This window comes from Sceloporus occidentalis, unplaced genomic scaffold (assembly GCF_023333645.1).
Source record: "Sceloporus occidentalis isolate IW3139 unplaced genomic scaffold, rSceOcc1.0.p SCAF_3, whole genome shotgun sequence".
Taxonomy (NCBI): domain Eukaryota; kingdom Metazoa; phylum Chordata; class Lepidosauria; order Squamata; family Phrynosomatidae; genus Sceloporus; species Sceloporus occidentalis.
In genome coordinates this window covers 28,389,287-28,411,894 of record NW_028316983.1, presented here as the reverse complement: position 1 = coordinate 28,411,894, position 22,608 = coordinate 28,389,287, and the positions used below count along the sequence as shown (strand labels likewise).

The window sequence follows — 22,608 nt, the reverse complement described above, 5'->3', positions numbered from 1 at the left end:
CTACACATCTACCTAATTTAGGTTAACTACAGCGAGTAATCAAAAGGTGTACATGAATTGCTCCACCTTGACATGTAACCAGGAAATATGATATGGAAAACTACCTAGAAAATACTGCCCACATACACATTATTTTCCATTATGGAAATTACATTAACTTAATCTCAAGACACATTATATATTAGAAGCTATTTTTAACAGATTAAAAACAATGTTTAACATCATAAGCACTAAATTCCAATTTTATCTTCAAAATAATTACTGCTGTTCCTAGACTATGAGTAGCAAGTATAAAATAAAGTTTCCAGATACTGCATTTAATAAGAAACTGGAGATAGTATTTTGCATGCCATAACTGAATAAATTGCATCTGTGTATAAGCACTCACCTATAACAGTCTCTTACTCATCGGTAGCTATGCTATTTATGCAGGATTCTTAAAATGGCGTCTGGCAGCACTGCATTGCCTCATTCCAATACAGTAGCTAAAATGGTAACAATTTATTCAATAGCTATGCCCCTTGTTTAAGCAGCAGTACTATTTTTGAAGCAATCATCTAAGTAGCAGGAAAACTGTAAAAGATGACACAGTGATATCTGACAACCTAATGTTTAACTAAAATGTACGAGCTTTGTGAAGTCACAGGTTACTAAGGAAATCCTTCCATTTTAGATGCTCTCCTCAATCAGAATATGCAAGGATTGATTCTGTTTCTCTAACTATCTTTCAAAAGCCTAATCTGCCTTAGTAATAAATATAAATACTATATTGGTAATATAAAACCAATTTCAGGTACTTACCTCACTAAAGTAAAATACAAATGTGGGTATTATTTGATAAAGGCAGAAGGAAATTTTAATCATGTTCAAAGATTTCAGTTTCTGGCAAGCAACTGTACAACCAAGACATGGGTAGCACAAAGGGCTCCTAAAATATTAGCATCTTGATCGTTTGGAGAGGTTAGCATGCTTAGGGTACTGATTTCATAGGATCCATCTGTATGTCTCTAGACTATGCAATCACAATGGAGCAAAATTTGTTGCTTGCACTAGGTTAGTGCTGTCAAGACAAAGCTGTTATCGTGTTTTAAATTGGCCAATGGGTTCTAGCAATAAAATTTGTTATCTGTGAAGATGAAAATAAACCTGAATTCAGCTAAGTATGTCAAACTGAGCCTATATGAACCATATTCTGTAAAACAGATAAAACCTTTGGCCCTGGGTCTCTAAATCCCAATCTGATGGCCTAATGTACATATTTTGGCTGCTATGTCAAGCATTTGAGCACACCTTCCAGAATACCAAGATGTCATTCTGGTGTCTTAACATGATACTCTTGGTCTCAACAGAATTCAGGGCATACTTGGCACTGAACTTTATCACTCTTGCAACCGATGACTAAAATGTAGCACCTGTCTTAAGGCAGGCTGAATTTCCTTTATTTCTTGCTAGGTGTGAAACTAACATGGTTCACTTATGTGTGATGAGAGAAACATGACATTAAAACTAAAGGAAACATTTTAAAATTGTGTACTACAAATTAGAATATGTGTATATTAATAAAATAATAAATTAATAACACAAACTAATACTATTCATTATTAATTAATTTATAAATATACACATGTTCTAATCCATAAATAGATAAATATATTTATATTCATGAATCTAATATGTGACTACTTAGGAGACAGCATGATGTAGTGGTTTGACCGTTGGAGTAGGACTCTGGAGACCAGGGTTCAAATCCCGGCTCAGTCATGTAAACCCACCAGGAACAAACTACAATTCCCAAAATTCCACAGCATTGAGCCACAGCAGTTAAACTGGTTTCAAACTGATTATTTATGCAGTAGGGATGCAGCCCCTGTCCTAATCACACATGTCAGTAGAAAAAAAATTACCTTCATAAAATCCCTATTCAGCTGTGGAAATCCACTGGATGATGTTGAACAAGTCACACTCTCTCAGCCTCAGAGGATAGTAACAGCAAACCCTCTATCCAAGGAAACCCCATGATAAACCTTGGGATCACCATACGTTAGAAACAACTTGAAGGAACACAACAACAATGAACACCTTGAGGCAGTTTACAATAAAAGAGAACTGTCATGGGGAACTTAAAAAGATGAAGGTCAGGTAGATTGACGCTAAAGTTACAAATGATGTCCTTTGCATAAAAAAGCATGCACTCACTCTGTACATGGTTGTTTGTTCTGAAGTCAACAAAACAAAATGGTAAGGAAGAGGAAAGATCATTCATCTGGGTTAATTCACATGGCGCACCATTTTATTTTCTACTGTAGCTAATTGCTATCAAAAAGCAAATAATTATCCATATCAATTATCATGTTTATCCATTTCTATTTTTCTGTGAGTTAAAACAAGTTTGCAGACAAAGAAGTAAAGGCACAGAGTCCTGGTGGTGCAGTGGTTAAATGCCTGTACTACAGCCACTCACTCACAAACCATAAGGTTGCGAGTTCAATACTAGCAAAAGGGCTCAAGCTTGACTCAGGCTTGCATCCTTCAGAGGTCACTAAAATGAGTACCCAGATTGTTGGGGGCAATTAGCTTACACTTTGTAAATCTCTTAGGGAGTGCTGAAGTGCACTGATAAGTGGTATAGAAATGTACTTGCTATTACTATTGCTATAATTTTTTGTAAAAAAACCTCATATTTTCATTCTGGTTTACAAACCTGATAACACATACACACACATATCATGCTACATTCTTTTCTGGCAGGCCTAGCCAGATGTTTAAATTATGAATTTTAAACTATGAACGGATTATTTTAATATGTTATTGTGTACCTTCAAGTCGTTTCCTGGAGACCCCCTAAGGTGAACCTATTATAATGCTTTCTTAGCAACATTTGTTCACAGTGGGTTCGCCATTGCCATCCTTTGTGGCTGAGAGAGTGTGACTTGCCCAAGGTCACTCAGTGAGTTTCCATGGCCAAGTGGGGATTCAAACCCTCATCTCCAGAATCACAATCCAACACCCAAACTGCTACACCACACAGGCTCTCAATATGTATCGGTCTTCTATGTTCTTCTAAACTGATGTTGTCTTTTTAATTTGTTATTGTTCCCCACCTCGATCCATGGAGAGAAGTGGGTAAGAAATGTTATTATATTATTATACCATCTGTAGAACTAATTACAAAAGTAACCAAATGTTGGTCTAGATAATAAAAGTGAACTGTTTTCATCTTGGCCAATTTTAAGTAGCACATAGATTTCCAAAATATTAAAAGAATTACACCATAGCAGTTTTCTTTGCACCAAAGCAGTTGTAAGCTATCTGAAAACTACATCTCAACTATGTTGCTTCTCAGAAAACAACATTCATCATCCAAATCTGCAACAATCAGCACTCAAATCTGTTGTGTCTGTGCAGGAAAAGTATCTTCACCCGCCCACCCTCTGTTGTTTAAAGACCTCTGTTGTTTAAAATGCATACCATCTGGATTAAAGAACAGGGGGAAAATAGCACCCTGTGTCTATATGCATGCCATTCATAAAAGTGACAGATAAGATACACAGTCAGAGAATCTGAAATTATGTGGAATTTTCAGATTGGCTGAATGTGCTTTACTTAGATGGAACAAAGATGGGAGAAATTTCCAGAAGGCCTTTCTTCGCCTTGTTACAGTATTTGTCAATCTTTAACTCATTCTCTTTCTATTGGCTCTGAGCTCTGAAGAGAGCAATGTGATTGGGCTGATCCTGGGAACAACACGGCTGCCTCTCCTTGCTTCAGACATCTTGCTGCAATGCAGACATTTATATTTTGTGAACTATGAAAGAATTAGCATTTGAACAATTTAAAAGGGTGAACATCAGGGGCCTTGTGATGCTGTGTTTCATTATGTGAACAAAAGTAGTCCATACAAATATGCTTTCCCCTGTCAGCAATACCTCTGGAGGTTCAGATTTGAGACACATCCTTCTTCAACAAAACCTAGGGGAGCCATTTTAATTCAGGCATTCTGAGTACAGCTCATTTTTCCTGCTTCTTCATAAGATAATATTGTGTAATGTTGAGATCTCACACCCAGCTGCTAAGGTACAACACACTGCTACAAGAAAAATATGCCTGGGCATAATTTTGACAATGGAAGAACTAAAACCTATTGCTCTGCAATAGCTTACTATCACTTGTACACACTAAGAATGTACAAAAAAGCACAGAAGCCTGCTGATACTTCAGCACTTTTAGAAGTGGGGGAGGAGAGCAAGAGAGGATCCTTCTGAATTAGGCATTTTGAATGGAACACAGGCTGGGGTTTTCACTTTTAAAACAAGCAAAACATGGGAACCCCTGTATAGGTGGTAACAATGTATCATTTCTCAAAACACATTTGTATTATATAATAGGGCAGGCTGAACACACATTAGAGTCTCTGTAATGCTGTGAGAAAATGTTCACTGAAAAAGCTGCTTCTTTGAGACATACTTACAAAATGCCCCAGTTCCAGATTTTAAAAGCAAAAGTTACTCAAAAGTGGCTCTAAAACCAAAATTTCATGCTGTATGGTATATCACAGGATAACAAAAGCATAAGGGTTAGTGTGGGATAGCTCTGTAACAATGTGGCAAGATTAGTTTGCTGAGAACTAGCACATTCATCACACTTCAAAAGTCTGAATTGAGCTTTAACCTGCAAATACATTAATTAGAAGGATCTAGGAACAAAGAGTAAGAAGAATTTTGTTTTCAGTGGAAAACAGGAAGTACACAATGTGTCAGAAGACTCTGAAAAAATTGAGAATTCAAATTGAACACAGTTTGCATGAAGAGAAATATTGAACAAAACATCAAAAAATTAGTTTTACTTAACTAGCTAGCCACACTTTTGCTTAACTGGCTGGGTTAAGTTTGTCCTGTTAAAAAAGCAAAAGATTAAGACTATTTAAAAATGATCAGAGAATAGCAGACAAGTTTACTTACCAAGTGTCCATGCAACCATCTCATTTTCCCAGTAAATATGATACAACAAGCTGGCAGGTTTGGGATTTGACCAAAAGGAATTTTTTGAAATAATTACGTAGCACCATGCCAAAAACCAGAAAAGCCCGAAAGAAAGGGGAAAAAATGAACATGTAATACTCTCATGAACCACACATGATTTTATATCACTCCACCTCAGAGAACTGTGCCTGAGATATTGCAAAAGAAAAAAAGCACAGTTAAAAAGTCCATTAATTTCATTTGTGCTACAGAAAAGAACGTAGATAACAGCTCAAAAACATGTTGTCTGGCACTGAAATATGCATAGCTATGCCTGATGGCTTCAGACCTAGACCTTAACTGTTTCTACCATCTACAATAAGAAAGTCATTTTTAAAGAGACAGCTTGTAAGCAATAGATTGCCCTCCTGAAAACATAACACAGACTGCATCTAAAGATCCTGTAAGGAAAAAGAGTAAAATATCAATTTTAAGTTAAGGCAAAAACTAGACAAAAAAAAAACATGATGCAATAGCACTAAACCACTTAGGCCCAGTATCTGCAATCTCCCATTAGCACTATTTATTGTGGTCAAGGTGGCTAAAAATCCTGTATTTTATCAGGGATAACTGAGCCTAGCTCTTCTTTGCACTGTTTGAAAAGGTAAACTTGCCTGTTCTGCTGTCTGCCATTATCCCTGCTTGTCTCCCTGTAGGGCAGTTAAATGCATCTGCTCCCTAGCTTCCATTTTCTCTTCAGCAGACATGTGACACAACAGACAATAGTGCAGGCAAACTGCTCAGACACAGAAAGCTGCTTTGGAAGAACAGTATCTTGAGAAACCCTGAACAATCCCACTATCCTCCTCTCCTGTGAAGAAGTTATGTATGGAAACGTTTTTGCCAGTCTGGAAAATAAAACTAGGGCTAATGGCTACTAAACCATGTGACCCCAGAAAGCAAATTTAAACATTTTCAACTTAATAAAGTGCTGTGAGGGGGGTAGTTTTGCGCAACAGATCACAGAGAATCACACTGTTAAGCCACAACTCATAGGTTTCAGAGAAAAAAAATGCAAAAAAGTAAAGCTTACCTCTGTGGATGCATTGTTAACACAGTGTTATGTCAATACTTATAAAACATGGAGGACAGGCTCTCAGTACTCAGACAGAAAGGGCTTGGCACTTCAGCTTGATGATCTGTCTTCCTAATAAAAGCTAATCCTGGATTGGCTACTTTGGAAAATCTGAATGTAAAGCTTCAGGGGATTGGCTGAAACACTTCCTGAGCGATTATCTTTGTGCAGCTCTGGCAAGCAGGAGCCATCCTCTGCACAGAGAAAACAGGCTAAACTAGGCCCGTTTCAGCCAAAGAAATGAAAAAGCAGAGCCACACGCGTGCAAACCCTTTGCAAGAAGCAGATTTCGAGGCAAAATAAAGCAAACACCAAGGGCCAGTCTAAAGGAAACACGTCTCAAGCCACATCTGTTGCTTCTGCTTGAGCTTTTTTAAAATCTGCAGGTTTCTCCCTGGGTCACGAAAGCTGCTTTGCCTCCAGAGTAATCAACAATGCTTTAAACAAAAATACTTTGAAAGCCACACTAGTAAATGAAGAAAACCATTTTGCAGTAGCACAGACAGACATGCACACATATACCATAAGGCATATAGGAGACAATCAAGGTCAAGTGTTGTAGTTCATCTGTTATATAACAGCTATACATCTCAAAAAACAAACATGATTCTTACATACACAAATACAAGTAAGATTTCAGTGAGCTTTAAGAACTCACACTGCATTTTCTACTAACACAATGTACGTTAGATCCTAAAGCAGGAGAATGAATGGCTTTCTGACCACTTCCAACATTCATTTTCTAATTAAATACGTAGGATACTGAAAATAGCTATGTTTTTGAGCCACGTCTGAGGCGCTGTTTGCGCTGTTTTCACAAACAGCCCGTCCCCTCATCCCTAAGGCCTTCTAAAGTTGTCAGTTAAACAAAAAATCTGACTTGTCTATTAGTCTGCTGCAGCTGCAGCTTCCTGTCCATTAACCCTATCACTCGTTCTCTCTTTTTTTCTTTTAAAGATGCAGGCCTTGTGAAGAGTTGAATTTCAGTGTGTGGAAAAATACCAGAGCTGGGAGGGACAATGCAAGCGCTCTCTGAATGCAGCACACTTCATGTAAAATCCTTAAGCAAAATTGCACATAAAAAGACAGAGTTTTGTTTTTTTCAAAAAAAGAAAAGTCATTTTGGTGTAGGAGCATAATTTGTCATACAACCAGTTTGATTTGGGGCCAGTTCTTAAGCACAGTATTCCAAGAACAAAATGAGCTTTCATTCTACAGAGAAACAGCCTGTGTTGCAGTTTTGTTACCAAGATACGATGCTGTGCTATGGGAAGCAAAGTCATTCTAGATGAAACGTTTCAAAGCACAGGTTTTCACATTAGCCCTCAACTAATGCTTTTATCTAAGCTAATTCTTTGCATTCACAAAAAAGACAGTTAAAAGGGGGGAGGGATCTTACTGCAGCCACTCCCCCCCCCTTTTTGCAGATACATGTATATCTGAAAGGGAATGTTTTGTTAACAAAATACAAGCATCAGCCTTTTATATGCAGAAACTGACCAAAATAATAATAGTAAAAAAGTGTTGGTTGATTAGAAGCAGTAGTAAGAAAGTCAAACTCTGAGTCCAAAATCAGTATGAAGCAGGCAATTATACTTACAATGCTATACTCAAAGTTCACATACGCAAGGAGGGTATATGATGGCACATTTTGCCTTGAAAGCAGGAAGGCCAACAGCCAAACCAACCCTAATTTTAACAGGCCTCCTAGAATAGATTAGTTTGATAATCATATCAAATGGAAGATAATTAAAATAATTTCCCCCAAATCTCAACCGTAAGTGATGTAATCAAAGTTCACACACACACACACACACACACACACACACACACCTCTTCTTGTGGATTTCATTTCAGTCACACATGCATAATCCAATGCACAGAAATAATCCTAGACTACTCCACCTCATGCTGTGGTTATGTTTTCTTCAGATAACAATCATTTTCACACTTCACAAGGAAACTCTCATAAGAAGCTGTATGTTTCACGCTGAAGCTATTTTTTAGGCTGTATCAGTGCATGAGTTATAATACTCAACTGATATGTAACTGTACAGTTTCTATTTTTTTTTTTTCCTTTTCAAATTCTACCCACATTTTCTTGGACAGGCAGCAATAAAATGCTGTATCTTCAAAGGGGTTTTCCCTCCTGTTTTTGGAAATAAAGCAGAAAGAAATTAACTAGAGAAATAAGGGGGAAATATATAGGCTACTTAAAGCAGAAAGTAAAAGCTGAAGATGGATAGAAAATCCAAGAGGAACCATATACAAATTTCATAAATAAACAGATGTTCAGTTCAAAGCTTTCTGTGCAGGTATAAGAGTGAGGGTGTTTAGCTGAATTTACAGAATCTTATGCTGCAATTTTAGCTACTAGCCAAGCAGTATTGTTTATTAATGATATATTATGCAGAAGCAGAGACTACTGAATAGCAAAAACCAGGCTAAACACTTGAATTCTACAGATAAAACAAAAGATTGATCAGATCAGTCTATCATCTAATAGGATATGACACAGCTAGAAACATGATAGTTGCTAATCCACTATTATTACACTATTTTAACTTTAATCTGTTTAGTAAAAGCCACAGTTTGAAGTATATGCTCACCTCATGCTTTTTTATTTCTGAAAGCGTCAATGCTCCATTTACATCATATGCAAATCAAAGCATTAAACACTATCCTAGTTAATCTCCTGGTTCCATGCTTACAATCACAAACACACATTAAAAATACCTACTCCTACCAAAAAGTACTGGAAAACTGGAGTCAATCCAAACTTTTTACCCCTCCTCCTTTTTAGTAGGATGACTATGCATATTACAAATCATTGTTGTTGTTAGCTGCCCTCAAAAACTCATGGCAACCCTAGGGATGAGACATCTCCAAGACCCTCTGTCCTCTCCCTCTCTGTTCAGATCCTGTAGGCTCAGGCCCAGGGTCTCCCTGATTTTGTGTGTCCATAGTATCCTCAGCACTGTTCTCCGTCACCACATCTCAAATGAGTTGATTTTCTTGCTATCTGTTCTTTACTGTCCAGCTCTCAGATCCATACATGTTGATGGGGAATACAATGCTTTGGATGATTGTAACTTTATTATTCCATGTCATGTGTCTTTGCACTTTAGGATCTTGTTTAGTTCTTTCACAACTGCCCTTCCCATTCCTAGTTTTCTTCTGATTTCTTGACTGGAGTCACCACTCTGATCAGTGACTGATCCAAGGTTTGAGAATTCTTTAACTATTTCTATTATCATTATCTAGGATGAACTCATGTAGTTGAATGAAGATGTAAGTTGCTAGTTCTTCCATGGTCATTATTTTTCTTTACTTAATATTCAGCATTAAGCCTACCTTACCACTTTCTTGTTTGACTTTCTTTAGTAATGGTTCCAAGTCTTAGGATGTAAATGTTTCTTTCTCCGATCTTCACTCCTCTGCCTCTGAATTTAAGCTTGGTCTGTGTATGATATTTTCTGCATACAGGTTGAACAGACAGGGTGATAGAATGCATCTTTTCCTGACTCCTTTACCAACTGGGAACGATTCTGTTTCTCTGTATTCAGTTCCGACTGCAGCCTCTTGTCCCACACGTTATGTATCAAGACAATAAGGTGTAGTAGCACACTCGTTCCTTTAAGAGCAACCCATAATTTTTCATGATCTATGCAATCAAACGCTTTGCTGTAACTGATAAAGCATAGGCTGATTTTTTCCTGGAATTCCCTTGTGTGGTCCATTATCCACCATATGTTTGCAATGTAATCCCTAGTGTCCCTTCCTTTCCTGATACCTACTTTCACCACTGGGATGTCTCATATATACAAGGAATATATGCTGCAAAAGTTTGAGCATTACAACCTATTAGTGATAACTAATTCATATGATGTGATTTTTCAGTTTGCTGAATCTTGAAATGAGAAGTTGTGAAGTCTTTCTCCAAGGTGTTTCAGGTACCTTACATGGGAATACTACATGTTTTCCACCCAAGAACATGTAATGTAGGTTTGACTGGAAAAATAACTATTAGGCCTCCTCTCCAAGCAGGAACTTTACTTTTCACCAATGTCCACCACTATATCCCAGTGGCTCTTTATTGCAACTTGCTACCTCACACATCAGTGCATCAGCCTTCTCTCATCCTGGAGAGAAGTGACCAGTGAGGTGCCACAGGGTTTTGTCCTGGGCCCAGTGCTATTCAATATCTTTATCAATGACTTGGACAAAGGAATAGAGGGTATACTTATCAAATTTGCAGATGACACCAAATTAGGAGGAGTAGCTAATACCCCAGGACAGGATCAAAATTCAAAATTACCTTAATAGATTAGAAAGCTGGGCCAAAACTAACTAAGGTGCGTTACAGACCGCCATAAGGGACGTCTTCAGGACGTCCTAGGTTTAAAAAGGGGTGTCACTTCTTGACGCCCCCAAGCCTAATATGTCCTCAGGACGTACAAGATGGCGGGCCGCCATGATGGCGTCACAAACGCGCCGCCTCCAAATGAGACGGCGTGGACGTGACGCCATCACGCCGCGTGAGGACGCTTACTGCACCCTTTCGTCGGCTCCAGGAAGGAGCTCCGAAACGGAGCTCCTTCCTAGTCTTGCGTCGCTGGCGCAGTCTTTAGATGGCTGCGCCCAGCGACGCAGAGGAGAAAGGGGCCAAGTGGCCCCTTTCTCCTCCTCCCTGCTGCCGCGGGGTGTCCTTGGGGCTTGAAGCCCCAAGGACACCCCTTTCCAGGCCTTGGGGAAGTGGCCTTTTGCCGCTTCCTCGCGGCCTGGAAAGTGACGGATTGGGGCCTCAGCAGCTGCCACTCTAGCCACTGGGGCCCCAATCCAGCAGGGAAAGGGGCGGATGCTGGCTGCTGCTTTTCGGCGGTCTGTAATGTGCCAAAATGAACTTCCACAGGGAGAAATGTAATATACTGTACTTTGGTAGAAAAAAATGAAATGCATAGATATAAAATGGGGGACACTTGAATTAACAAGACTACATGTGAAAGGGATCTAGCAGTCCTAGTAGGCCACAAGTTGAACATGAGTCAACTCATTAGCTCTTTTGGTTTTTCCTACCACCTGTATGCCGATGACACCCAGTTGTATCTTTCCACCCCTGACCTTTCTCCGAGGCTTGAACAGCAAGTCTCATCTTGTCTCACAGCTGTCTCGCAGTGGATGCACCATCGGCGTTTGAAGCTCAACATGTCCAAGACGGAGCTTCTTGTCTTTCCTCCTAAGTCACCCTTCAACACTCCTTTTCTGTCTATGTGGACAACATTTCCATTCAACCAGTCCAGCAAGCCCGCAGTCTTGGTTTTATCTTTGATTCTTCTCTGTCGTGTATCCCTCAGATCCAGACCACAGCCAAGGCTTGTAGATTCCTTTTGTACAATATTGCCAAAATCCGACCATTTCTCTCCGACTCTACTGCAAAGATCCTGGTCCATGCCCTAGTGGTCTCACGACTTGATTACTGTAACGTCCTCCTGGCTGGGCTTCCTCTTTCTCACCTCTGTCCTTTAATTTCTGTCCAGCATGCAGCTGCACGCATTATCACTACTGCCCAGCGCTCTGACCATATCTCTCCTGTCTTGGCATCCCTTCACTGGCTCCCCCTCCCTTTCCGTATTCAGTATAAGCTCCTGCTGTCAACATTTAAAGCCCTCCATGGACTGGCCCCTCTTTACTTATCAGACCTTATTTCTCCTCACCTTCCCACCAGGGCCCTCCGTTCTGGTAGTCAAGGTCTGCTGTCTCAGCCCAGGATTTCCCATCCTGGATTCGCCCCTTTTCACTTGCTGCCCCTCACTCCTGGAACCTTCTTCCCCCACAAGCAAGAGCCATCACTTCTTTAACCAGATTCAAAATGGAGTTGAAAACCATCCTGTTCAGAGAAGCCTTCCCAGGCATTGCATAATTACTATTTGATGTTCTTTTGGTGCCTGTTTATCGAACCATTTCCTGTATTGCTATGTACTGTATATGTATTATCCTACTTGAGAGTGTGTATTTTCCCTGGAAGAAGATTAACCATCCATTATGAAGCCAAGCCCTCCCTCCAGTCCATCTGCCTTGGTCCAGGCCTCGGAGGTAGAGAGGAACTGCTGGACCTCTTACCCTTTCCCTCCACCACTCCATTCTCCTTTTGTGTCATGTCTTTTTAGATTGTAAGCCTGAGGGCAGGGAACCGTCTAATTAAAAAGATTGTTTGTACAGCGCTGTGTAAATCTACAGCACTTCATAAATAAAGGTTAATAATAACAACAACAACAACAACAACAACGTGTGATGTGGCAGCTAAAAAGGCCAATGCTATTTTAGGCTGCATCAATAGAAGTATGGTATCGAGATCAAGGGAAGTAGTAGTGCCATTCTATTCTGCTATGGTCAGGCCTCACCTGGAATACTGTGTCCAGTTCTGAGAACCACAATTCAAAAAGGATGTTGACAAATTGGAGTGTGTCCAGAGGAGGGCAACTAAAACGATGAAGTGTCTGGAAACTATGCCTTATGAGGAGAGACTTAAGGAACTGTGTATGTTTAGCCTGGAGAAGAGACGGTTAAGGGGTGATGTGATAGCCCTGTTTAAGTATTTGAAGGGGTCTCACATTGAAGATGGAGCAAGCTTGTTTTCTCGTGTATTTTTTTGTGGGTTTTTCGGGCTATGTGGCCATGTTCTAGAAGAGTTTCTTCCTGACGTTTCGCCAGCATCTGTGGCTGGCATCTTCAGAGAATGCTTGCCTGGAAAGGACTTGGGTATATATATTGTGTGACCTGGAAAGGCATGTGTATTGTTTTGTTGCTAATGGCAGGCCTCAGGGTGGGAGGGTCTGCAAAAGAGAATTAGTGTTTGCTTGATAGTACTCTTGTCTGCTGGGAGATTTCTCATTTGCATTTGTTGAGTCTTTATCTTGATATTTTTCAGGACTGGTAGCCAAACCTTGTTTACTTTAAGGGTTTCCTTTTTTCTGTTGAAATTGTCCAGGTGTTTGTGGATTTCACAATCACTGCTGCCTTTCCAGGTCACACAATATATATACCCAAGTCCTTTCCAGGCAAGCATTCTCTGAAGATGCCAGCCACAGATGCTGGCAAAACGTCAGGAAGAAACTCTTCTAGAACATGGCCACATAGCCCGAAAAACCAACACACACAAAAAAACCTATGGATGCCGGCCATGAAAGCCTTCAACTTGTTTTCTGCTGCTCCAAAGAATAGAACCCAGAACAATGGAGGCAAGTTACAGGAAAAGAGATTCCACCTTAACATTAGGAGGAACTTCCTGACAGTAAGAACTGTTAGACAGTGGTACACACTCCCTTGGATAGTGGTGGAATCTCCTTCTTTGGAGGTCTTTAAACAGAGGCTGGATGGCCATCTGTTAGGGATGCTTTAATTGTGAGTTCCTACATGGCATGGGTTGGACTAGATGGCCTTGTGGTATCTTCCAGTTCTATGATTCTTTTCCGTAGACAACTGGGAATGCAAGGAAAGGCTACAGCTTGTCATGTGAAGAAAGCTTCACCCAACCTCCTCCTCATCCTGGCAAGAAAATGAGCATGAAGGCCAGCATTGGGACACATGCATACATGCACACACATCATGACCAACCCCTCCACATAATCAGCTTGCCACACAAAGTTGTTTCACATTTAAGCAACTACAACATTGCAGAATAAATACAAAAACTCATCTTATGATAAGGCGAGGTAGGATAGCACAGCATCATTGAAGGCTGAGAACAAAGACCTGAGGCAACTATTCAATAAACAGACTACTATAAAGGAAGTATAAGAGTGGGCAGTGGTGCAATGAGACTGTAAGCAGCAAGACATGCAAATGAAAAGATATAAAAGAAAAAGAGAGTGAAGAGAAGTATCTCGTTTACAATATGATGGTGCAAGATATCTCTTATGTTGAAAGCACTGGCTGGAAGTAACTAGCTATAATTTTAGTGTGTAGCTGAGCTACTAACATCACACTAAAGGAAGAGAGAAAAATTCCAGAGGTAAATCTCTCTGAGGTATGCTGCTAAGGCATAAGGCAAGTTTCAATACCATTAAGCAAAGAAATACAGAACTGATAAACTCACCATTCATCATGAGCAAGCAGCATGATACCTTTTAAAACAACGCTGTAATGTGAGGAATCAAGACATTTACAAAATAAAAAAGACTTTTCTAACAATCATGAAAAAAATAGAAATAAGAATCATATAATTAATTCATTTCATGAGTTAATCCAATTTATTTCTTAATGAGATAATTTGTTGTTGTTACATGCCTTCAAGTAGTTTCTGACTTATGGCGACCCTAAGGTGAACCTATCGTGGCAGTTTCTTCAGAGGGGAGTTACAACTTCCATCCTCTGAAGTTGAAAGAGTGTGACTTGCCCAAGGCCACCCAGTGAGTTTACATGGCCAAGCCAGCATTCAAACCCTGGTCTTCAGAGTCCGAGTCCAACACTCAAACTACTACACTGCATTGGCTCTGGATATGGAGAAATACATGCAGATAAACCTCAGTTACCAAAGTAGATGTGTTCCTGGGCATTACTTCTTTTAACAGAAAGTTTGGTACCCAAGATAGAATTAACATGGAAAGAATAAGGACAGGTTCCCACACTAGAAAAAAAGAAGAGGAGTTCAACATGTTTCACCAATTTTTTAAATCAAATGTAACAATATGCATCTGTGGGGACTGCACATTAGAAATGCATGATATAAAAGAGAAGAGACTTCTGTTAACAAAAGCCCTGACAAAGAAGCATATTTTACCAAGTCATTTCATGAAATAAAATAACTATGTGCATGCTCAGTTAGGGATTCTAGAGACAACCGCTATTTACATTGCTTGTAGCTGGCAGGCATACATAGCTATGGCAGAATCAGTCAAGGGTAGAATCCTATTCTTTCCCAGCCCAAGCTTTATTGCATTCATGCAGGGGCTCTGCTGCAACAACAAGCAGCTATTTAACACATCTGACTATGTTTCTGCAGCTCTCTTTTGCCATGCTCCCTATACTGATGATGCTCAAAGACATTTAGCTAAACAGAAGATGAGCAAAGGGGCGCTGAACAAGCAAAAATGACTTGGTAAAACAGGCTTCTTTGTCAAGGCTTTTGTTAACAGAGCAGTCTGTTCTCTTTTATATCAATGCCTTTCTAATGTGCAGCCCCACAGATGTTTTGGATTACAACTCTGATCACCACTGACTATCAGCCACACTATTAGGAGATGGTGGAATTTGTGCAGTACTAAATGCTGGCATGACACCATTCTTTTGTAGTCCACATAGACCTTCCTTCATTTCTTCTCAAAGCCATTTGTAGACTTTTTAACACCATCACCTTCTTTCCTCTTGCCACTATAAATACCTTTTAAAACTCCATCTTTGCCTGATGAAGAAGCCTGTGATAATTCAAAAATTAACATGAAGAATTATATTTTGTTGGTTGGCCTAGAAAGGACTTAGGAATATATCTCACAGGCATTCAGTTGCTTCTGCATTTATTTGTGAATATTAAACAAACCGAATTCACACCAAGCTGCACACAGTTTGCAAGCAACAACTGTCAGCTGAGGATCAAGCATTCATGCTACCACCAAAATGGCTACCAGCAGCAAATTTTGAGGTGTATACAAAACACCCATGTCTAATACAAAGCAACACTATGGAAACTGCACAGTTAGATCTGATTAGCCTTCCTAATTTTAAAGATACCTATTCTGAAGCTGAAAATGAGATAGAAAACTCTACAGTCTGTGTTAATTTATCTAACTGGCAGCTCTGCTTCAGTGTTAGTCATATGAAAAGCAAGGTTCCCAAACAAACACAACTGAAATACAGTTGATTCTCTGTGGGAAACATATCCTGGCTCTGGGACTGCAATGGTGCTGATGGCGGCTGGGCACACAGCCAAAGCGACACACTCAGTCCCTAGGGAGAGGATTGGGTCACATATCAGATAGTAATTTAATAGCAGCAATAACTAGATGAGACCTCTAGTTCTGCTCCTCCAAACTAACAAAATGCTTTAGTGAGTAAAAGCAAAGGATCTTTAAGTTCCAGTAAAAACAAAGACTAATTGGGACTCCTCTCAGGTAACTCACTTTGTTTTGAATTCAAACGAGAATTACCTCGCTACAGTAAACATGTTATTTAAGTTTTTCAAATTAAGCAGACATTGCAATGATCTCGCACATTATGTCCCCAAAGGTTGGAGGGCAAAAGCACTGTTTTTATTGGAATAACTCCTGTTACTGAAAGAAAGCAAGTTTTAAAGCTTAGCTTTAAAACAACTGAAAGCAACCCCTGCTGTAATCACTGAATGAACCCTCTTATCCTGCAGTAAAAGACGATTAAAATTCTGCCAGCTTAACCAATTGCTTTTGCGGGGTGTGGTTATTTAGGTGGAGAGATGGGGGCAATAAACAAAGAACTGGGAAGGACAGGAAGGAAGGAAGGAAGGCAGAAATAAGAGGGCTAAAGGCAGAGATGGGAATCAGCAGTGCTTTGAAGAAACAAAGCAGTGAGAGGTGATGTGGGGGTTGGAAACAAATAAAAGGACTGGAAGGAAACACAAGAATGTAGATGAATAGGTCAAAACCAACCACAAGCCAGTAAAGAGAATACACCCCCATTTTTCCACCAGTCCTTCTATTTTACAGAGAGCTGCAAAAACTGACTATCATAGAAAAAGGGGAACAGTTCTCTCCAAACACTCCCACTATTTACGGCCTAGGTCATATAGTTCAGAAATGTCAAAGAGTGCCTATTTTGCCTGACAAAGACAAACTAGGATAGTTTTCCAATAACTCAAGGAACATAATTTTCAATTCACAGGACAGGACAACAGTAATGGCTGTGACAAGCTCAGGCAAAAAGGAAAGAGCTGCAGGATAACTGAGTAAACAGACAACCTATGGAAAGAAAAAAAGGATGTATGCAAAATTGGCCTGCTCAAATACACACTCTGTAAATGAGCTGCTGCAGATGGCTTGCTGTGCCAGATGGGAGCCTGGTAAGGCAGACATGGAATATATTTTTGGAAGAAGGGGAGGGGATACATGAATTTGGTGCTATTGTGCTGAAGACCATATCATAGCAGTAGCTAGAAAGAGAAAATATATGCCTTTAATGGCAGCATTACAGAAGAAAACATTCACTGATCTGTGAATTTTCAAGAGAACATCACGCTCCTAAAGCAGTTTCAGTTTATGAGCAGTTTCACGCTCATATAGCAGTTAGGATCCAATAAGAAGGGGCGGAAATCAAAAAAAAGAAAAACCCAAAACAAAACACACAAAAAACTAAATAGTACCATTAATAACTGCAATTATTGCACAAACTGCACAAGGGAAATCAGAAACAAAACATGTAATAATAAAATAATAAAATTTTTATTTATATACCGCCCTTCCAAAGATCAGGGCGGTGAACAGCATAATAAGCAATACAATAACATAAAAATACATCCAATCACTTACATCAATATAAAAACAATTAAAAAACCCCGTTAGCCAATCTTCTTGCCAGCAAAAGAGGAAGGGAGGCCAGCTGGAACTTCAATCGGGGAATGCAGCATGGAATAAGAAGGTTTTTAACTCCCTTCTGAATTGAGCCAGGGAGGAGGCCGAGCGGAGCTCTGTGGGCAGCGTGTTCCATAGGGCCGGGGCGGCGATGGAATATGTCTTCCTCGTAGTAGAGGTAAGCCTAGCCCCTGGAACCCTAAGTAATTGCTGCCCAGAAGTTCTGAGGGTTCTGAGGGTGCGGGGCTGAATGTACGGGGAGAGGCGGTCCTTCAGGTATCCTGGGCCCAAGCCATTTAGGGCTTTATAGGTAATCACCAACACCTTATGCTGTGCCCGGAAGCGAATAGGCAGCCAATGCAGGTCTTTTAGCACAGGTGTAATGTGGCTGGCCCTGGAAGTACCAGTGATCAGCCTGGCTGCCGTATTCTGTATCATCTGTAGCTTCCGAGTTTGGTATAAGGGTTGCCCCATGTAGAGTGCATTGCAGAAATCCAGTCTCGAGGTTACCAGAGCGTGTACCACTGTTTCAAGGTCCCTCTGGGCCAGGTATGGGCGCAACTGGCGAGTAAGCCGAAGCTGATAACAGGTGCTCCTGACCGTCGCGCTCACCTGAGCTGTCAGGTGAAGCGACGAGTCAAGAAGCACCCCCAGACTGCGCACGGAGTCCTTCACAGGAAGCGTGATCCCGTTCAGGACAGGTGGAACCACCGCCATTCCTGGACCAGGGGAACCTATCGCAAGTACCTCCGTTTTCTCTGGATTCAGTCTGAGTCGGTTTTCCCTCATCCAGCCCATTACTGACTCTAGACAGGCCACGAGAGGAGAGACGCCATCCTCAGTCACTGCATCAGTCGGAGACATAGAGAAGACTATTTGGGTGTCATCAGCGTACTGATAACCCCGCGCCCCATGTCTCCGGATGATCTCTCCCAGCGGTTTCATGTAAATGTTAAATAGCATGGGAGACAGAATGGCTCCTTGGGGGACCCCAGTTGTAAGGGCCCTCCTATCCGAGCACACGTCTCCCAGCTGTACCATCTGGAACCTCCCAGAGAGGTAGGACCGGAACCACTGGAGCGCAGTGCCCCCGATTCCCACCTCAGCCAGGCGCTCCAGAAGGATACCATGGTCTATGGTATCGAAAGCCGCTGAGATGTCCAAGAGCACCAACAGGGACACGCTTCCCCTGTCGATGCCCATGTGACAGACTACAGCGGACTGCTCTAGTACTAAAAACATACCTTCTGGTTTAAGATTTCTAAGCATACCAGTCTCCAAGCAAGCAAGATACAAGGAGGATTTAGGCTACTAAACCAGTGTGTAAATGGAATAACAATACAAAATGGCCTTCAGCTGTATAAATTACCATAAGCGGTAATAACTGACACACTAGTTTGTAGCAGCAAGACTATACCTGTTTCTTTTTCTTTACTATTACAAGCACTTTAACCTATGCTTCACTTGAAGAAGGCTGCCAAAATTGTTTATAAAATTAAGCTTGCAATCTAAAAAACATAACACAAAAAGAAAACAGATTGACACAGACAATGAAAAAGACAAAATCGGACACAATGGGCTCTTGGTATCTGCTGGGGTTTGGTTCACCCCCCTGTGGCTACCAAAATCTGTGGATGCTCAAGTCCCATTAAATACAATGAATAATAAAATTGTGTCCCTTATATAAAATGGCAAAATCAAGGTTGGCCTTTTAGAATTTATATTTTTTTTAAAAAAAGAAATTCAAACTGTGGATGCTTGAATCTGTGGATAAACAATCCATGGATAAGGAGGACCGACTGTACTAGTTCTTTGTCACACAGTTCTTAAAATGTTCAGATAAGGAAAGATAACTCTTGCTCCTCCTAGCTGCTCCCTCTCATCTATGTATAAAGCCAGACTGGCTTCTTCCTTACTCATGTTTTTCCTGGGAGGCAAGAGCACCAGTGTGTATAATGGTTTGAGTGTTGGACTAGGACACTGGAAGACCAAGGTTTGAATCCCTGGTCTGCCATGGAAACCTAATAGGTGACCTTGGGTGAGTCACATTCTCTCAGCCTCAGAGAAATGCAAGGGCAAACCTCACTGAACAAATTCTGCCAAGAAAACCCTGTGATAGGTCGCTGTAATCAGAAGTGACTTGAAGGTATACAACAACAACAGGGGGTGCATCCTGTTTTCTTTACATAAGAAGAGCCTTGTAGTCTCATATTAAAGGTTTGTCTGTTGCTGCTATGTGTGCTTTCAAGTCAGTTTTGATATATGGCACTTCTATCATACGTTTTCTCAAAAAGATTTACTCAGATGTGGTCTGGATTTGAAGAAATCCAGGGGAGCTGGGATCCAAATCCTGGTCTCTTGGAGTCTTAGTCCAACATTCAAACCAGTACCATGCTGGCTCTAAGGCCTATCTAGTCCAACTTTATTGTCCAAATTCTAGTGTTAGACAATGAGATCAATGGGAACTTGATAAGTCAGCACTCAGGCTGAATCCAGAGAAAACGGAAGTACTTGCCATAGGCTCCTTAGGTCTAGGGAAGGAAATTTATCCACCACTCCTAGACAGGGTTACACTTCCCCTGAAGGATGAAGTTCTCAGTTTGGGAGTACTTCTGGATCCGTCTCTACGTTTGTCATCTCAGGTAGATGCGACGGCCAGAAGTGCTTGGTACCAACTTCAGCTGATATGCCAACTGCGACCCTACCTGAACCGAAAGGACCTTGAAGCTGTAGTACATACTCTGGTAATCTCTCATCTTGATTTCTGTAATGAGCTCTACACGGGGCTACCCTTGTATCAAGTTCGGAAGCTCCAACTAGTGCAAAATGCGGCAGCCAGGTTGGTCACGAGCTCTTCGAGATTTGACCATATAACACCTATTTTGAAAGATCTACACTGGCTCCCAATCAGCTTCCGGGTACAGTACAAGGTGTTGGTTATCACCTTTAAAGCCCTATATGGCTTGGGCCCGGGTTACTTACAGAAATGCATCTCACTATACAATCCTCCCCGCACTCTTAGAACAAGTGGGAAGAATCTGCTGGAGGTACCAGCATCCAAACATGTCTCTACTTCCCAAAAAGCATTCAGCATAGCTGCCCCTAGACTATGGAACGGACTCCCAGAGGAGACTCGCCTTATTACATCCTTGGAAATTTTCAAGAAGGCAGTAAAGACAGAGCTCTTTTGCCGCGCATATCCACCTGACCTCCTATGAATACTATTGGTATGGAACGAGAGCACCTGACCCTGTGATTGATCGATGTTTCATGTTTTTAGCTGTGGTTTTAATTATGTGGTAACTAATGTTGTAATATTGTAATTGTTTTTAACTCTGTTGTGATCCCGCCTCGATCCATCGGGAGAGGCGGGAAGATATAAATAAAATTATTATTGTTGTTGTTGTTGTTGTTGTTGCAAGCTTTATCACAATTCAATGAGTCTACCCCAGTTGGGACTAATAATAGATTTCAGCCCTGTGTTCATACAGTGGCCAATTAATTACTTATGAGAGGCCTGGCAGAAGGATGCGAGTGCAACTGCACCCTCCATCTCATGGTCCCCAGCAAGTAAGATACAGAGGCATACTGCCTTTGAGACTGGCTGTCTTATAGTCATTCTGACTGACCATTCTGACCATTGATGGCTCTACCCTCCATGAATTTATCCACTCTAATTGCTGTATGAAAAATAATTTCCTATCTGCCCTAAATCTTCTGAGGCAGAGAAGAACAGCCAAGCTCTGCTTCATCATGCCTGAGCACCAGTGGTTGGTGGCAATCTTTCCTTCTACAGTGGTACCTCGGGATACGAATTACCCACGTTACGAAATTTTCAGGATACGAAAAAAATTAATATAAAAAAATTGTTTCGGGTTAAGAAAGTTTTTTCGGGTTACGAAAAAACTTTTGGTGCTTTTCGGCGCGATTTTACACCAAATCGCGGCTTTTCCCCATTAGCGCCTATGGGGATTCGGCTTGCGAAAGCCTTTCGGGTTACGAAATTGACAGCGGAACGAATTAATTTCGTAACCCGAGGCACCACTGTATATTCCAACTGCCATTACATGGCCTCTGAGGGGAAAGAAGAGCAGCCAGGAATTATTGAAGTGAACTAAGTCCTAGTCATTAGAAAAAAGGGGCGGCCAGAGGCTGTCCCTTTCTCTTTGGGATCACTGCTGCGGCAACCAGATTTCTGATCTACCCTTCTAAAAAATTATATTGCCTTCTGAGCCTCCCAATTTGGTACCAATAATCTCTTCCATAGGTGCCTGTGAAAAGATCCTTACATGCAACCAAATGTATAAAAACTGATGTGGTGTAAGAGCCTCCATGGATTACAGTAGTACTTCAGCAGACTGAAGAATGGGAGAAGTCAATCCAACATCTTACTATAATAATAATAATCATTATTATTTTTATCCTTCCTTCTTCCCAAATTGACATTCAAAGCAGCTTACAATTATCTTTTTAAAAAATGGTTAAAAATCCACATAATACACCCAATCTCTGAGAGAGCTTCTCTTTTTCAAATTACAAATTGGAAAAGGGAATTTCAAAGGAGTAGAGAGGAAAAGGATATTTCCCCCTTCCTACCAAAACCTGTCCTGCTGAATATATATTACTGGAGAACCCAAGCACAGGTTTGGGGTTAGCTGTGTTTACACATGTGTTTACACTTTCCAGAGTCAGGGAAATGCTGTTCCCTTTCTTATTCTTGAAAGATTCCTGTATCATGAAGAAAGGATTGCTTTAAATCTTATTGTATGTGTGTGTGTTTATAAATGCTTACATCTGAGTAAGTGGGCTATGTAGCCCGAACAGACAGGCATCATCAGTGTGCAGCTTTTAGACGCTACACACTGCAATATCACCAGGAAGCCAGCTTGAAGCCACCTGGGCTGCCCAGACATGGGCGGCTTCATGATGTTCTGGCGGTGCGGTGTTAACACACCACATGCTGCCAGAGCATCATAAAGCT

At 40.8% G+C, this 22,608-nt stretch overlaps 1 protein-coding gene across 9 annotated transcripts in view; it reads right to left on the bottom strand.

Annotated features, from left to right (window-relative positions):
* ZMYND8 (zinc finger MYND-type containing 8) overlaps nucleotides 1-22,608 on the bottom strand; it is a 127,656-nt gene that overhangs the window by 88,932 nt on the left and 16,116 nt on the right. For 2 of the 9 annotated variants that reach the window (XM_089513888.1, XM_089513893.1), the window contains exon 1: nucleotides 6,052-6,121. The exons of 1 other annotated variant lie outside the window; for it this stretch is intronic. In XM_089513888.1, coding sequence (XP_089370014.1) covers nucleotides 6,052-6,065 — 14 coding nt within the window. In that variant the 5' untranslated portion in view covers nucleotides 6,066-6,121. Of the gene's footprint in view, nucleotides 1-388; nucleotides 613-4,958; nucleotides 5,248-5,632; nucleotides 5,707-6,051; nucleotides 6,122-22,608 lie in introns of those variants that run through there. 6 more of the 9 variants (XM_089513894.1, XM_089513891.1, XM_089513897.1 and 3 more) reach the window with 6 other exon arrangements.